General features: G+C 38.7%; 1 protein-coding gene across 1 annotated transcript in view; it reads right to left on the bottom strand.

The window, feature by feature from the left end:
- Positions 1 to 19,315, bottom strand: part of LOC121375399 (transcriptional regulator ATRX-like) — a 71,284-nt gene that overhangs the window by 8,672 nt on the left and 43,297 nt on the right. Inside the window, exons 22-26 of the mRNA XM_041502829.1 lie at positions 13,727 to 13,941; positions 9,559 to 9,632; positions 6,130 to 6,304; positions 5,362 to 5,617; positions 4,099 to 4,217 (exon numbers count right to left, since the gene is read on the bottom strand). Coding sequence (XP_041358763.1) covers positions 4,099 to 4,217; positions 5,362 to 5,617; positions 6,130 to 6,304; positions 9,559 to 9,632; positions 13,727 to 13,941 — 839 coding nt within the window. The remainder of the gene's footprint in view (positions 1 to 4,098; positions 4,218 to 5,361; positions 5,618 to 6,129; positions 6,305 to 9,558; positions 9,633 to 13,726; positions 13,942 to 19,315) is intronic.

Raw genomic sequence — 19,315 nt, 5'->3', positions numbered from 1 at the left:
TACATTGTGCAATATTCTTTTGTATTTTGTTTCAATCAAATTTACTTAAGATCAGAAGGGACCATGTCCTTAGCATGGTGACGACTACTTCATTGTTATAGGATATTTGTGGTGCTAGGAGACAACCTTTAATTTTACCATCAGGACATTGTTTACATGTATTCCTGTTCAGCTGTTGTGCTAAAGGGTGTCAGAAAAATGACAACACTGGACATCTGACAATAAATGTGCAAATGTTTGCCTGACTAACTATATATCATCACCCCAACAATTTTTACTTTTTAACAGACATTTAATTTTATGTGTAAAAAATTCAAATCAAATCAAATGTGCGAGCGACAATTCAACAAAATCTTTAACCATTTCCATTTGTATTTAAAAAAAAACAAAATTCAATAGTCCAAATGTTAACTGATTTTTATATGTAGCGGTCAGATATATAAAAAACATTTTTTTATATACAGTGGTAACCTCTCAAAACCGGGAATTCCCTTAAAAACTGACATTTTTCCACAGTCCCCCCTTTAAAAAAAATCAGTAAGGAACTTAACCTCTCTAAATCGGATTACCTCTTTAAAACCAGAAACCATTTTACTTGGTCTCGAGGGGTTGTCCGGTTTTATAGGGGTGTTTCACTGTATATATGGCAAGTTGAAAACTGCAAACAAATCTATCTCAAACGAAATTGGGAATATATCCAAGCTAAAAAATGTCACAATAAGTAATTATCTTACCTATTTCCCCAAAACATTGTTTTTAATGGGATTGAAATGGTGAAATGCTTCTGTAACAAAATTACTGTGCCATTTAATGGTTTTTTCACATCTATGCGAAGATGTTAGAGAATATTACATAAATGGCTGTTTTGATGTCCCCACTAGTTGTTTCAAAAAATAATTTAACAAGCAAAAAAAAGAGAGTTGGATATCTTTTTTAAACAAAACTGTAAGATAACAGTATTCACTGGATAAAAATATAGATTCCTACTTTTACAGAGCACATCAGAGCAGTCATTTTAAATTGTGCTTACTTCAAAAAATGGTATGGCTGTTAGTGGATCAGATCACCTTAAAAGCTACCAAGACTAGACTTAAATCGAAAAAAAAACATATAAATAAGGTGTGGCACTTTTATAGTCGCCCATGAGAGTCAAAATAGTGTCAGGCCAAGTCAAAAAACCGTATCACATGTCACCAACCTGGCAAACTGAAAATGTCTACATATTGTATTTATGTATCAAATGTAAAAATAACATAATGTTTGTAAGAAGGATTGAAAGTTATTTTTTATTTATGGTTTTTCAACTGGTTCCTATTAGTATCTGTGCAACAAAATCCATATAGGACATAATTAATAAGCGACCACGTTCCCAGTCTATTAAAACAGTCCCCTAAACCATTCTGAAATGCCTCGGCCGGTTTGATAATGTATGTTCGCAAACCTTGGCCACGTAAAATGTTATTCTTAGGTTTCATCAAAAAACAGACAAAAAAAAAAATTTGGGGGGGTCCCCCCCCCAGTGAGTCCCCTTTACTTTCCATTTAGTTTTCAATCGTAACAACTCGTCACAATCCGTTACGCGTGGTTTCGCAGAAAGATTTTGTTTATGAACCAACCCGAGGTTTTCCCAACAGTTACATTGTTGTTGGAAACGTTTTTCGTTTTTCTTAACTGGAAATAATATACGAGTCTACTATACCAAACACACCAACTGTCACCTGCGAACGATGTCCAACAACAGCCTATCATTGCCCATGTATGTGAGAGTATTCGTGGGAACTTCAAATTAACTGTGAACTCCTTGACAGGTCACTCAACGACTGTTTGGGGGGTTTTTTTTTTTATTGTGAGTGACCTGTTCAACAAAACGAGGTTGTTATTTGTCTGTTTTGCAATCTTTTTTGCACGTACTTAAAATCACTGAACACATGCCCTGTGGGTAACAGGTTTAATGGCTGTTTATGGTAAACCGGTTTTTAACTGGTTCGCAAACGTCATTTTAGGAAAATGTGGCCTTACTCCGGTGGGTGTGTCTGAGCCATGTTTTTTTTTTTTAAGATAAAACAAAAAAAAAAAAAAAAAAAAAAAAAAGTGTACAAAGCAGCAGAGCAGAGAGTAAGAAAATACATGTTGTCATGGTGTGAGGCCTTCCGTGGCCTACGACACGAAGATGGGGAAATGTTTTTTTGTAACATTTGTATGCAACAAGAGGTGACTCTCAAAGCACACAAGACTGCTGGTCCTAAATGTTGTGATTTATTGTTTTGTATAGATGGCTGTCAGCCTTAGGAATTTTTTAAATTCCTCGTCATACGGCCATAAAAAGCACCTTATTCATTTCCAAGACTGAGCCTTGGTAAAACATTCCAGATGTTTGATTGTGTGGGTCCCCCCCGTGACAATATAATAAGATTTAATCTTTTATATAAATCAAGTTTATCAAAGTAACAAAGTCTATTGTTTTATTAAAATAAATTATTAGAATTTTATTTGTAATGGTTGTTTCTAACAATATAAATGTATTGGGTTTAGTAGTGCCTTAAACAGCATTTGTTATAAGTGACAGTCATGTAATGGCGTGACGTAGTTTTTAGATTGATAATTTTTTTTAAATAAACGTGCAAGCCCTTGCCGGCTAGTTGATTGGTGTAAAATCTAAGAAAAATTTATAAACATTGATTTATATATGTTTTAGGAAAGAAGAAATTTTAGCAACGTTTAAGAACAGTGTAATATATTTTCAACAGTGAATGACATTCTTTTTGGAGACAAGAACAACATTGTTAGTTTTCAAAAAAGAACATATTTTAAGTTTTTCAACAGTGTGGATAGTGAAGACAAATAATATTATTTCTTTAATGAAGAACTGTGTTATAATAATTATAATTTAATTACAAGTTTGTAATAAAACTAAAACAAGTTCTGTTTCCTTCTTTTGTGCTGTTATTTTGTTTGTATATGAAATGGTAGCTAAAAAATTAAAGAATAAAAGGTTTAAAACAAAAAAACTAAACAAAAGGTTGTATAACTCAAACATATTTAACTTGAAGAATTGAATACAAAAATCGTAAATCACACCCTGTCCAATAATCGGTTATATACAAGGTTTTTTTTTCCCAATCTTAAACTCGGAATATGGACTGGATGCTAGAGGATTCCCGATGCATCGAAGATGATCACCCTTTTGCTGCCACAGTAAATTGACCAGATGATTTCTCAATAAAAATAGATAGATAGGTTTTCAAACATACACTAGAAATCATCAGTAGCTATCATTTAATAGACAAAGGAATCAATATCTCAGGTTTATAAGATTTAAACATGATTTTGTATACATATCCTTGTATATACAATATAGGACTCAACAAATTCCCTGATATTTTTCCAGATTCCATTACACCTAATTATAATTCCCTATCTTTTCCCGTAATCAAACAAAATTTTTAAATTCCCTGAATTTTCCCTGCAGGGAATTTTTTAAAACAGTTTTCCCTGTCCTGTGGGTACCCTGTAATACAGCATGAATACAGAGTGCTACCCCACAAAAGAAAAAAATGTTTTAAAAATGATTAATATTTATAGTCATGTATTTGAATGGCACTCCTTTCCCCCCATTTTAACACTAAGGTATTTATTACAAAACATAAAACAGGCACAAATTAAAACCTATTCTTCACACACCAAATTTATTTGCAGAGCTTTCATTCAAGTTGACAGTATTACTGAAATAAGGTACAACTGGACAAAAGATGACTTCGGCTTATACATGAGGCCGATGATTTTGTATTTAATATTTGGGTCAAATTAAGAGGTCGGCTTATCCAAGGAGTCGGCTAATACACAGCAATAGTAAGTGTTTCAATGTTCACATGACTCGATGTTTTTAAGACTTAGATTTCACAACTGATTTTATAAGCATGGGTAAAGTGGCAGATTCAAATCTTGACGCAAAGATTAAGACTAAAATCCAGATTATTAACTATAGAGACAAAAGCTTTAGAAGCTTACATTAAAAAAATACATACATTATTTTATATCAATTCTAAAAATATTTCTACATCTTGTTGCTAATTAAATCCAATATATATATATAAATACCTGTAATTTTCAGGATCATTGAAGTGATTAGACCAAGCATTTCTAAGCTGGACACTAGTGGAACCATCCATTCGGAAATAATCAGCACCCTTTGTCCAACTCTTGCCGAAAGCCTCAGGCTAATGAAAAGTAAAATGAATATTTCAAATATTGGTTTTAACTTGAATCCCACAAATTGGCTAAACTGTAACTAAAACTTGGATCCTCTGTTTTGTGAACAAGTAATCAAAGATTATCAGTTTTAATCAGAATTTGAATTTACAGATAAAAAAATGTGTTTCAAAACATACAATATTCAAATCATAGTATTTAAAATGAGAAGGAAAACAAGCCTAAATTAATGAGATACTGGGGCATGCTCCCCTGGAAAATTGTGAAAATATAATGTCCTGAAAGATGATTTCCTAGCATCGGAGTAAAAAAAACATGAATCCTATTTTCCAATTATCAGTTTAGATAATTTTAAGGGTTTTTTTTGGTGGTTTAGCAATATTTTTTTTTTATCTTAAATTTCATAATAGAGTTTATATTTGTCCAAAAGTTGACACACGCACATTAATTACCAAGAAACATCTTTGCAACCGTGTGCAAATGTGTACCGGCAAAAATATTCTAACATTCTTTTTTGTTTATTTTATGTCAAGTCTTCAGGCTAAATGTTACATTAAAAACAAAATCATTCGTTAATTTTCAGAAGTATTTTTCGTCTAGGACTTTGTATTATTCATTATTATGTTTAAATGATGCAGACTGATTGCTTTATTGGAATATGCCAACAAATTTGCAGCTGTCACTTGTTTGGCTGATCCGTTACGCGAGGGAGCATCGACCGCTTTTGTCCAAACAAATACACACATTTACACTGCTAACAGATCTCAGAGATCAAAACTGACCAATAGTGATGAAGATAACATACATGGATAACATAACCAAGGCCATGTTGGAATCGCCAAAATGGTGGTTGGTATAAAATCCGGGCAAGTATAAAATCCAGATTGCTGGATTGGTATAACACCCAGACTGCTGGGATGAAACGTAGCAATTTTTTTTTACAAAACCCAGAACAAAACAAAATAGGACAGCACAAAAATCCGGAATATTCTCATCTATGACAAATGAATATGAAGTCATTTGAAGTTGTTAACTGCAGGTAGTATCGTACTGATACTGTAACAGCAACGAAGACTGCAGTAGGACCTAACTGCTAATGCCAACTACAGTTTAAGTGCCAAAGGGAGATAACTGACAAACATCTCCCATTACCAGCTCATCTTCATCATCTGATTCTTTCTTTTCGTCATCTTTTTTGTCGCTTTCATCACCATCCTTTTTCTCTCCTTCATTTTCATTGGTATCCATTTTGTTTTCTGCTTCCTCTTTCTTTTTTTCCAGCTTTTCCTTCTTCTTCAACTCTGCTTGAAGTCTTTTTGCTTCTCCTTCTTCCTGATTCTTTTGGTCAACGTCGTCCAAGAAATCTTCAATAATGTTTAGAGACAACAAGCTTTGACTAAAAACCAAACTGTAAGAGAAAAAGATAAAGTTTTATGTAAGATGAGACATACAGTTAAAACGTCTTTGTTTAATAACACCACTAGAGGACATTGAGCTATTGGATGTCAAACATTTGGTAATATAAACCAGCAGTCTTCCGAGGAAACCTGCTACATTTTGTTTTATTAGCAGCAAGGGATCTTTTATATGCACTTTCCCAGATAGGACAGCACATACCACAGCCATTGATATACATGTCAGGGTCACTGGTTGGAATGGGAAAAATCCAGACACTAGGTGACCAAAAGAACCTTATGTGAGTGCTCTACTGAATGAGTTAGATCCAGCACACAGATATTAAAAATGGAACCAAAATTTAGACAGATATTATACTTGCTGCAAATATGTTATTGTGATTATGTCCTGAATTCCTAAATGTTTAAATGCTAACAAAAACACAGCGAATGTGCAGCAAATTAAATGAGCAACTGTACACTTTCGTAGACAGAAAGCTGTGATTCACATTGTAATTGTACTTACACTTTGTCGCCAATCTCTTCAGAAAGCCTGAGAATCTCAAAAAGCAGTGTTAGCTTGCCACTGAGTTCAACCTTGTGTGCATCCTCTAGCTTCACAAACTCCGCCCACCACTCACTGCTCACAGGTGGTGCACCTTGGTCCTCTAACGCCTTCGATACATCAAGATCAATACCATCTAAAAAACAGATCAATCACATCTAAATACTTCGCCCATAAGACAATCTTGGCTACAAGTTTTGGGTCTCAATTTCCAGCCCTGAAAACTTTCTTCCTTATTTTTTTTAATTTTAAATTGACTCATTTATAAGTCGACCCATAAAAAACGATCTATAAATATTAAAAGTATTTCTAGAGAATCATAAATGGCTCCTACATACAATATATGAACAAAAGAAAAATTATTTTATGAACTTGGGGCAGTTTGGCTTTGTACATTGTGCAATATTCTTTTGTATTTTCAATCAAATTACTTAAGATCAGAAGGGACCATGTCCTTAGCATGGTGACGACTACTTCATTGTTATAGGATATTTGTGGTGCTAGGAGACAACCTTTAATTTTACCATCAGGACATTGTTTACATGTATTCCTGTTCAGCTGTTGTGCTAAAGGGTGTCAGAAAAATGACAACACTGGACATCTGACAATAAATGTGCAAATGTTTGCCTGACTAACTATATATCATCACCCCAACAATTTTTTACTTTTTAACAGACATTTAATTTATGTGTAAAAAAATTCAAATCAAAATCAAAATGTGCGAGCACAATTCAACAAAATCTTTAACCATTCCATTTGTATTTAAAAAAAAAAAAATTCAATAGTCCAAATGTTAACTGATTTTATATGTAGCGGTCAGATATATAAAAACATTTTTTTATATACAGTGTAACCTCTCAAAACCGGAATTCCCTTAAAAACTGACATTTTTCACAGTCCTTTTAAAAAAAATTCAGTAAGGAACTTAACCTCTCTAAATCGGATACCTCTTAAAACCAGACATTTTACTTGGTCTCGAGGGTGTCCGGTTTATAGGGGTTTCACTGTATATATGGCAAGTTGAAAACTGCAAACAAATCTCAAAACGAAATTGGGAATATATCAAGCTAAAAAATGTCACAATAGTAATTATCTACCTATTTCCCCAAAACATGTTTTAATGGGATTGAAATGGTGAAATTTTCTGTAACAAAATTTACATGTGCATTAATGGTTTCACATCTATGCGAAGATGTAGAGAATATTACATAAATGGCTGTTAGATGTCACTAGTTGTTTCAAAAATAATTTAACAAGCAAAAGAGAGTTGGATATCTTTTTAAACAAACTGTAAGATAACAGTATTCACTGGATAAAAATATAGATTCTACTTTTACAGAGCACATCAGAGCAGTCATTTTAAATTGTGCTTACTTCAAAAATGGTATGGCTGTAGTGATCAGATCACCTAGAAGCTACCAAGACTGACTTTAAATCGAAAAAACATATAAATAAGGTGTGCACTTTATAGTCGCCCATGAGAGTCAAAATAGTGTCAGGCAAGTCAAAACCGTATCACATGTCACCAACCTGGCAACTGAAAATGTCTACATATTGTATTATGTATCAAAATGTAAATAACTAATGTTTGTAAGAGATTGGAAAGTTATTTTTTATTTATGGTTTTCAACTGGTTTCCTATTAGTATCTGTGCAACCAAATCCATATAGGACATAATTAATAGCGACCACTTCCCAGTCTATTAAACAGTCTAAAACCATTCTGAATGCCTCGGCCGGTTTTGATAATGTATTCGCAAAACCTTGGCCACGTAAATGTATTCTTAGGTTCAATCAGAAAATGGCCATGTGAGTCTTTACTTTCCATTTAGTTACAATCGTAACAACTCGTCACAATCCGTTACGCTGTTTCGCAGAAAGATTTTGTTTATGAACCCGAGGTTTTCCAAAGTTACATTGTGTTGGAACGTTTTCGTTTCTTACGGGAATATACCGAGTCTACTATACCAAACACCCAACTGTCACTGCGAACGATGTCAACAACAGCTATCATTGCCCATGTATGTGAGAGTATTGTGGGAACTTCAAATTAACTGTGAACTCTTGACAGGTCACTCACGATGTTGTTGTGAGTGACCTGTCAACAAAACGAGTTGTTATTGTCTGTTCAATCTTTTTGCACGTACTTAAAAATCACTGAACACATGCTGTGTACATGTAATGGCTGTTATGGTAAACCTGTTACTGGTCGCAAACGTCATTTAGGAAAATGTGGCCTTACTCGTTGGGTGTGTCTGAGCCATTTTTTTTTTTTAAAGATAACAAAAAAAAAAAAAAAAAAAAAAAAAAGTGTACAAAGCAGAGAGCAGAGTAAGAAAATACATGTTGTCATGGTGTGAGGGCCTTCCGTGGCTACGACACGAAGATGGGGAAATGTTTTGTAACATTTGTATGCAACAAGAGGTGACTCTAAAGCACACAAGACTGCTGTCCTAAATGTGTGATTATTGTTTGTATAGATTGCTGTCAGCTTAGTATTTTTTAAATTCCTCGTCATACGGCCATAAAAGCACCTTATTCATTCCAAGACTGAGCCTTGGTAAAACATTCCAGATGTTTGATTGTGTGGGTCCCGTGACAATATAATAAGATTTAATCTTTTTATTAAATCAAGTTATCAAAGTAACAAAGTCATATTGTTTTATAAAATTAAATTATTAGAATTTATATTTGTAATGGTTGTTATAACAATTAAATGTATTGGGTTTAGTAGTGCTAAACAGCATTGTTATAAGTGACATCATGTAATGGCGTGACGTAGTTTAGATTGATAATTTTTTTAAATTAAACGTTGCAAGCCTTGCCGGCTAGTTGATTGGTGTAATATAAGAAAAGTTTTATAAACATTTATTATATATTTGTTAAGAAAGAAGAATTTAGCAACGTTTAAGAACATTGTATATATTTTCAACAGTGAATGACATTCTTTTTGGAGACAAGAACAACATTGTTAGTTTTCAAAAGAAGAACATTATTTTAAGTTTTTCAACAGTGTGGATAGTGAAGACAAATAATATTATTTCTTTAAATGAAGAACAGTGTTATAATAATTATAATTTAATTACAAGTTTGTAATAAAACTAAAACAAGTTCTGTTTCCTTCTTTTGTGCTGTTATTATTGTTTGTATGATATGATAACATGTTTTTAAAGTGCAATTTAAGCAAGTTTCTTTTGTTTTTATAAACAAAATTCGGTTGCAGGCCATTCAAAAGTTGTACGGGCAAGTCAAAGGGTTGCTGTGAGTGGTCTGATTGGCCAGTCAAAAACTCCCAAGTGCATACCATGAAATAACGCTTAATGAACATTCTCAGCTGATTTATGGAATGCTACCTAGGAGTACCTCTATTTACATAAAATAATAATCTTACCTCCATCACCTCCTCGAGAACGTGTTTTCCAGTCTTTTACGACTTCTTCCCCATCACTTTGAACAGGATTACGACTAAAAGAGATGTCATATTCATTTAAAAAACCCACCTGAACTGATCTTCTATTGAAGTAAAAACAACCAACCCAGCTGCCACTCATAAAATCCTCCAAAAGCTAATACTGTGTTCATTAGAAGTCATGAATATCATATACTACTCAAAAGAATTTAAGGGTCAGACGATATTTTCGACATTATTTTCTGATAGGGGTGCAACGATACGGTCAAAACCGTATTGCGATATAAGAAACCGTATTGCAATATGTATTGCAATATAGTTGATATTATTTAAATTTAATATTTATGGGTTGGGTCTTTTTTTTAAATGAAAACAGAAGGCATAACTTTTTAATGATTTTTATTAGTTTCAGCTGTCAGGCTAAATGTTTTAGGCCATATTTTTATTTTTTAACACATTACTTGTCTACTAGAACACCGGTGTGACGGTGTCAAACTATTTATAAATTGTCACATTCGGAAATCCTTACTATCGGGCTTTTCCGTTGCTGCTCGCTTAACACGGAAATGTACGTATTGAGTCGCTATGTTTCGGCAGATCGACCAAACCAGAGCCGAGGTTATTAGCCGAGGTATTTTGAACGATCGGCTGAAGTATTCCGAGTTCAGTGAAAAACAGCGAAGTGTGATTCTCACTTGTTGGTTTATTTCTTTGAAGATGATAGCCGTAGCCGTATTCCAACGTAAATGAACAATGAATGATAATGTGTAAGTAACAAAACATTTATTTGTAATTATCGTTAACTGGTTATTTTCAATGGACATTAAACACGTTTTGTTTAGAAGTTAGAACCAAGTATAACCGACCTATCACTTCGTATGCCAACAAGTAAGCCGACTACGCTTAACGTGATAGTTACACTTCCTGTCACCACCAATTAATAAAATGATGTGGTTTTTGTTTGTTTATTTGCCTATTTCAAGTCAAATAAAATACAAGGAAAAAAAATAGCGTATAAAAATCGCGATACGCAAAACTGTACCGCGGTTCGTATCGAGCTGATCAATTATCGCGGTATACCGGTTTATCGTTGCAGCACTATTTTCTGAATGTCAATTATATTAGCTAGACCATAATGTCACGCATGGTATTGTTCCATTTTGACGAAAGTGGGTCTAAGCAACCCATAAATGAATTAAAATCCACTGTCATTGACACTGTCGACTAGTTCTAATGGCGAAAACATGCTTACATTTGCACGTAAATTATGGCGAAAGCGAAAGGTCTGCTAAGTGCCCATAACTTGCTTTTTCACAAAGCGCTTCATTTGCACGCTTTGCACGTGTATTCCATGTTCCCAATGCTGAATTTCTGTATAATTGGAGCTTGCGTTCGTGTACGGTGCACACTCCAAATTCGACAATGGTACGACTTCAACTGACTATCGAAGATCGAGGAAGGGCTATTGCTTGGCTTCAGGATGGCAATACGCAAAGAAATGTTGCTCTGAGACTTGGTGTCAGTCAGAGTGTCGTTGGCCGACTGTGGCAACGGTACCAAGCAACGAATTCTGTTCGAAATCGTCCACGTTCGGGAAGACCCCAAAGCACTACAAATAGAGAGGACCGCTACATCACCAATATGGCTCTACGTCAACGCACAACCACTGCACGCCGATTACGTGACAATCTGCGGACTGCGACTGGAACTCGAGTGTCTGATCAAACCATACGCAATCGTCTGAGAGCCAATAATCTACGCTGCCGTCGCCAGGCTGTTCGACCACCACTCCTACCACATCACAGAACGGCCAGACGTCACTGGTGCACGCTTCATCTGCGGTGGCAACGTGTTCAGTGGGGTCGAGTGATGTTCACTGATGAGTCCAGGTTTAGTCTCCAGTTCAACGACGGTCGGGTTCGTGTCTACAGACGTCCTGGGGAGCGCTTGGCTGACGTTAACGTTAGACAATGTCACCGGTTCGGTGGTGGCAGCGTCATGGTGTGGGGCGGCATCTCTATCCACCACAGGACCCCCCTCTATGTGGTGGATGGCAATCTGAATGGAATCCGCTATCTGAATGAGATTATCCGGCCGTTGGTTCTCCCAGGCCTTCAGCAGATTGGTGGCGGGGCAGTTCTGCAGGATGACAATGCCAGACCCCACCGCGCTAGGGTGGTAACGGACTTTCTCAGACAACAAGGTATCGCCAGGATGGATTGGCCAGCATATTCGCCTGACTTGGCCCCAATAGAGCACGCCTGGGATGAATTAGGCAGGAGAGTTCGGGATAACCATGCCCCTCCGGCCAACCTTCATGATCTGGGTCAACTTCTTATGGCAGAGTGGCAGGCCATTCCCCAAGAGTTCTTCAGACATCTGATCAACAGCATGAGGCAACGATGTGTCGAGTGTATTCGCGCCAGGGGTGGATTCACACACTATTAAACGAATGTTCTAATGTGTAAAATCCATGTTTGACAACCTTCAACTTTGACAGCATGTCATGTGACTTTCTTGTAATATTGTATACAGTGACGTTTATTTGTGGGTTTTTTGTAAATATGGAACAATAAATAAAAAATTTGGTGTAGTTTACATCATCAATCTAATACACTCTGAAACTTATTTGGTTATACATTTTTGACCCTTAAATTCTTTTGAGTAGTATATTTACAAATTGTGAGGAGTGTTCGTTTGACAAAATAACCCGTGAGCACAACTTGTGAAATGGGACAGATTTTGTCTCTATCTCCCCAACTTGTGGGGATAATGGCTTAACAAACACAAATCATTTGTGCAGTTATGAGTTGGGGTGTGTGAGATTGTTGTCTATAAATTGACTGAACGCTCGCCACTTGGTGAGTTCATGTTCACATTTTGGAACTTGTGAATTCATGATAGTCACGAGCACTAAATGAATGTAACATTAATCACAAAGATAACACTTTGATTGCTTCAACTAAGGATGATAAAAAAAAAAAAAACCCACCACCAAGCAGTAAACAAATGAAACATAAGTAATCACTTTAATCATTATATTATCAATTCAACTAAACAGGATTAAACAACTGCAACACCTTCAAATAACAGCACCTTAAAAAATTAAACTAGCAGCTGGTCAAGTCCACCATTCCACTAGCAGAGTTTCTGCCAGAGGGTAAAATGGGTATGGCGCCATACTGTATGATTATCTTAACCCATAACCAATTTTCTTTCCGGGGAAGGCCCCCATACACCCTGTTGACTGTGGTTGCATTCAATTCCATAGAGCCATACCCAAAAACTTCTTTCTAGCAGAAACACTGACTAGTTACATCCAAAAATGTACTTGAACAACTCCAAAACTGTGATGTAAACAATCAAAGGGACTGGATGACATAGGATTACACTTTGTTAAATTGGCTGCAGCTGTTATAATCCAATCACTTGTAACCATGATGAAGAAAAGTATAACACAGGAGATATTTCCTGAGTAATGAAACATGCATAAATAACTCACTTTTTAAATCTGGGGATAAGCAAAAGTGTGAAAACATTATACCGTTTTCTGTATTACCAATAATGTCTAAAATAATGTCCAAAAAATATGCATAAATCAGGGTCAGAATTCTTTAAGAATAAGAACACTTGGTCAGAGCTATGAGAAGACCATATGGACCATATTTGGTAAAAGTCTGACAAGCAGAACTTAGAGATAGTTGAAAATATGAAAAATTGATGCACGGACCCTACATAAGCTCATATGGCCCTTTGAGTCAACTGAGATAAATATAACGCACTTTCCAAGAGAAAAAACAGAACTACAACCAACTAACATACCACATGTGGAACATGTTTAACGACACCACTAGAGCACATTGACTTATTAATCATCGGCTACTGGATGTCAAACATATGGTAATTTTGACATACTATTAGAGGAAACCCGCTACATTTTTCCATTAGTAGCAAGGGATCTTATATATGCACCATCCCACAAACAGGATAGCACATACTACAGCCTTTGATATACCATTGGCCAGAACGAGAAATAGCCCAATGGGCTCACTGACGGAGATCGATCCTAGACCGATTGCGCTTTACCACTGGGCTACGTTCCGTCACTCTACCAGTGAATGCAGTAACATGAAAAAGAAGATTCACAAACCTTCTAGTGCTGCGCCTGGCACCACCACTTGTACCTTCCCCTCCACTGTGTGAATTTTCACCCTTTTTGTTTTTCTTCTTTTCTAACAAACTGTCACCACTGTCAGAATCAGTCTGCGCAGACAACTCTTCTTCTTCCTCATCATCCTCATCATCAATAAATGAATCCAAATCGGATCCATCATCATCAAGGTCATCCTCATCATTATACTGTCTCTATAAAAAATAATAATAGCAGTGAGAGAATATGTATAAATATACTGTCTTTAATAATAATTTAAAACACAGTGAGAGAATATGTATAAATGTCCTGTCTTTAATAATAATTTAAAAAACAGTGAGAGAATATGTATAAATGTCCTGTCTTTAATAATAATTTAAAAAACAGTGAGAGAATATGTATAAATGTCGTCTTTAATAATAATTTAAAAAACAGTGAGAGAATATGTATAAATGACCTGTCTTTAATAATAATTAAAAAAATAGTGAGAGAATATGTATAAATAGTCTTGAATAATAATTTAAAACAATAGTGAGAGACTATGTATAAACAAGTCTAAGATAAACCAGTCTGCAAGGTTTTTAAAAAAGAAATATGCCCCAAAGTATGACACAAGAAAAAAAGAAGAAAAGTTTGTTTTGTTTAACAACACAACTAGAGCACATTGATTTATTAATCATAGCTTACTGGATATCAAACATTTAGAAAATTTGTTTCTAATTTTCATTATTATTCATACTTACCTAGTGCTAGCACAACAAATATGCTATTCAACCTGAGTCATACCTACACACTGCAGAATTCTCTCCCTTGCCGGATATGCGCAATGCTATCCTTGCAAGGGGCTACCTGTAACTTCATTCTCGGTTCAAAGTCCTCCCAAACTCACCGAGGGAAAGCCTCATAGGGGTGGGTGGGAGGTATAGTTTGTTGTGCTAGCACTAGGTAAGTATGAATAATGAAAATTAGAAAAAAAAATTCTAATAGTCTTATTCAACTTACTGTGCTAGCACAACAAATATGCTATAACGGACGTGCAATGACATTAATGGGAGGAGGTAAGAAAATAGAGGACTTACCCGTACCCAAAAAGCTCCTTTGAAGTAACGACATGGATAGGATGAACCACGACATACGGTAACAAGGAGTAAAAAAAAAACAAAAAAAAACCTCATCCCTCAGAAAAGGGAGTGTTAAACATGTCCGAAGCGTGAATCGATGGCAGTCGGACGGAAAAGAGGTCGACCCCTTTCCGTTGCCCTGCGCACAGACACGACGTGTTGAGCCGCAATGACTGTCTAGATCCTACGCGTACCATCAGGACCAACCGCCATATTCCGCAAATAGAAACGGTCAAAAGTGTGCCGTCCTTTCCAAACCCCTGCATTCATGACCGTTATAATATCTAAAGAGTCATGAAAATTCAGGGAAGCAGAAATGGCTCGGATTTCATGTGGTTTAACAGAGAAATTCCGCAACACCCGCCATCTCATATGCTAACTTGATGATAGCTGCTATCCATCGAGACAAAGCATTTTTTGTGACATCACCCGGCCTAATGGTATAAGAAATAAACAATCTCTTTTTACCCTGCCGCCGGTTTTTCGTACGCTCCAAATAATACTTCAATGCTCTCACCGGGCAAAGAAGTCTATCAGAGTTGTCAGATAACAGTGTACGAGATAAACTGTGAATTACAGTAGATGGAAACTCTTCCACCGGAGACTGGTTTTTAGCAACAAAGATAGGGTCGGTACGTAAAGTGACAGACCCGTCCGAATTGTAATCAACCAAGTCATGCAAAAAAGCATGTATCTCACTGATCCGACAAGCAGCCAGCGAAACCAGAAACAGTCTTTTCCACGTCAAGGCACGAAGACTAGCAAACCTCAACGGCTCATAAGGCGCAACCTTAAGAGCATGTAACACAAGAAAGACATTTCATTTCGGAATAATGGAAGGTCGTTCAACCGTGGATTGCAATGATTTAAGTAAATCATGCAACAACAAGTTCGTAGAAAAGTCACGACATCCAAACATCGCAGCTCTGTGAATTTTCACTGTCGTGACTTTAAGTTTCCTTTTTTGGACCAACGCCAGAAAGTACTCCGCTAAATCGTTGACAGTAGGCGATAAGGAATCAAAATCCCGTGCGTTCGCCCAACGAACCCACATACGCCAGTGACACTGATAAACCGACTCGGTAGATCTGTGCTTTGCTGGAGAGACGAGATGCGCAATTCTTGTCGAAAAACCTTTGTGTCACAAGGAAGCCCTGATAACCTCCACGCGTAAAACCGGAAGACCTCTGGCTTCGGATGCCACACCGTCTGACTCAGTCGCTGGCTGAGTAGATCGGACAACACTGGTAACTGGAACGGGACTGCCACTAACAGTGACAGGAGCTGTGGAAACCAGGGCTGCGCCACCCACAGAGGAGCTATCAACGTCACGTGACAAGGTTCCTGAACCACTTTGGTCAACACCTTGCCGAGTAAGACAAGAGGAGGGAAGGCATAAAAAATCCAGTCCCGTCCAATCCATACTCAACGCATCGTACTCCAACGCTAATGTGTCCGGTACCGGGAACACGAACACCGGCAATTGGTTGTTCAACCGTGTGGCAAACATGTCCACCTGTGGACTGCCCCACACCCGAAGAACCGCTGCGACCACCCCTTTGTTCAACATCCACTCCGTCTGAACAGGGGTATGTCGACTGAGGGCATCGGCTAACACATTCACCAATGAAGGAATGTGTTTCGCCCACAGAGTTGTCCCTAGTTGGTCGCAGAATTCCAAAATCGCAAGAGCTTTGCAAAGCAAAGTCTCCGATTTGGTTCCACCCCAATGATTGAGATATGCCACTACCGACGTATTGTCACATCTCAACAAAATTCGACGGTGTCGAAGAACACACTGGAAATGAAGACAGTTAATCTCAGAGAGATTCCATACCCCTGAAATGTGTTGATCCAACAGATGCGCCCCGTACCCGTGCAGCGACGCATCCGTGAAAAGGATCAGATCCGGAGCAGGGGGGTGCAACGGAACCGATAGGGCCATGCACTTGTCCAACAGGCACTCCTGTATCGGATGAGTGAACCATGGGCCCAGAGGCACTATCGTGTCCCAATTGTGACCGTCCCACCATGGGGACAAATGCCACTGGAGTGGTCGTTTGAATCGTCTGAACCGCACGATCAATGAGGCCAGAGATTCGAGGTGGCCCAACACCACGTGGAGAGATCGTACCGCAGTACTTTGCTCCCCCATCAAACGTCGTGCCGACGTTTGAAAATTGTGGATACGCACATCGGTGGGACGAACCGACGCTACCACAAGATCGAAACCACTCCGAGATATGTGAAAATCTGAGGCGGCGTTAACTCCGATTTCACCCAATTAGGAATAAAACCCAATTGGAGGATCGTGTCCAAAACCAACCCGACATTGGTCTGACACTCCTGTTGCGACGAAGCTGGGATCAACCAATCGTCCAAATAGGTATGCATCTGAACCCCTAACGGATGAACATGACCTACCACCGCTTTTACCACACGTGTAAAAGCATGGGGACTCGTCGCCAAACTGAATTGGAGCACACGAAACTCGCACACTTTCCCGTCGAACAGGAAGCGCAGAAACTTCCAAAACGCCTTGTGCACCGTGACATGGAGGTATGAGTCTTTCAGATCGATCGACGCAGCCCACTCCCCAGTTTGAAGCAGGTTCCGGACCGAATGAACCGTTTCCATTTTCAAATTTAGGATTGGTCTCCATTCCCCATTTTTCTTCTTGGCGAAGAAAAGATGAGAATAAAATCCAGAAGTGTCCAGACTGACTCTCTGGATGGCCCCTTTGTCGAGAAACTCGGCAATCACTCTCCACTACAACGCGCCGATGCGCGGACGGTAACAGCGGCATTCTCGGAGTGGAAGTAAGAGGGGGGCTCGAAGAAAAGGGTATTTTGTAACCGTGTCGGACGACCGACAGAACCCAGGGGTCAAGACCCGGCAGCTTGCACCAATTTCGAAAGCAACTGCCGATCGTTCACGTACCCTCACCCCAACCGCTTACCACCCGTAGGCGCAACGCCTTTGGTGGACTAAGAACGGAACGCAGTATGACGTTTGCGTCCTCGTTTAGTGGAAGACGGGTTGTTACCTGGTTGCCTCCTAGTGCCAGGATCCCATGGGATCTGAACCGACTGTAAAAAAGCAGCCTTTTTCACGGAGGCGGCTTGAACCCTGAAAACGTGGACCGACAATATTGGTTGAGGGTTGAGTGTTCGGGACTGGTCGCGACAAATCCTTGTCTAGGACAATATTAAAATCGGGACCGAAAAGTTAATTTTCCCGTACCGAACGTGTACGAAAAAACGTCTTCGCAACGTTTGACGCACTCAAACCCGCCAGGTAATGGTCACGCCGTAACAAAAGACTGTTCGCAAACAAATAGCCAGATAACTGAGCGATATGCTTAGAGGCTTTTGACGCAACCTCCAAACAGCCTTTCGCCATCGCGGGAAGGCTCTCGACAGCCTTATCCAAGCCAAATAGGAACGTACCTAAATGATTATTAACCTGGAACATCGACTTAGCCAGCTGTTCGAACGATTTCAGATCCGCGATTGGCAATGACACATGCAGCGATGGGGAACAAGCGGCTCGGACACTAGCGGGAACGACCGCCGGATGTTTAAGAAAATCCGCCCCAAACGTCTCATAGGAGTCGGCACGAAAAATGCGCACTCTTGTTAAGATTTTCCCCGTAGGCAGTGCCGTTGGGTACTCATCAACACCCACCCCCAGGATACGATCACTGTCAGTGATCAACGTCACAAAGTGAACTGTGCGCCTCCTGTGCAAGTGGTAAACCCGACACATGAGGAGTGACCAAATTCAAAGAACGGTTCCCGAAGGAGACACCCTTCTGAGGTATAGCTTCCCCGCATACCTGTCAGACCTGGTCCCTGACAAAAGCCAGAACCGCTGGATAATCGCACTCCTCCTCTACCTCCGAACCGAAGTGAGAGAGAGCTGGCTCAGCGACAGAATCCGGTCCAACCGACGCTTCCTCTGAAGCCAGGTCACTGTCCATTGGATCCCGAAGATCTACATGGACTCCTCTCCCTAATTGAGATGCCCCTGGGGCAGCGTCTCCCAAGACGGAAACAATAGGAACTGAACGACAATCCCTAACCGCATCGTCAAACTGCTGTCGAGACGCAGTCTCTGCTGGTTTTGGCAGAAAACCGAGGGGGAGGGAGAGAGAGAGAGAGAGAGAGAAAAAGAGAGAGAGAGAGAGAGAGAGAGAGAGAGAGAGAGAGAGAGAGAGAGAGAGAGAGAGAGAGAGAGAGAGAGAGAGAGAGAGAGAGAGAGAGAGAGAGAGAGAGAGAGAGAGAGAGAGAGAGAGAGAGAGAGATGGGAGCCGCACCCAACGGTCCCGTTTGCAAAAGCAATGATCCCAACTGAGGCTAAGCGTTCAAAAAATCCACAAAACTCCAAAACAACGTTTCCTGAAAACATAACAGTCATTCCTGCGCCAAGTGCGGAACGGTTGGAGTTTGCGGCCACAGAGTACCCC

The sequence above is a fragment of the Gigantopelta aegis genome, chromosome 6 (assembly GCF_016097555.1).
Source record: "Gigantopelta aegis isolate Gae_Host chromosome 6, Gae_host_genome, whole genome shotgun sequence".
Classification (NCBI taxonomy): Eukaryota; Metazoa; Mollusca; class Gastropoda; order Neomphalida; family Peltospiridae; genus Gigantopelta; species Gigantopelta aegis.
Note: the sequence above shows the minus strand (reverse complement) of the source record. Positions and strands in the feature narration are given on the sequence as shown.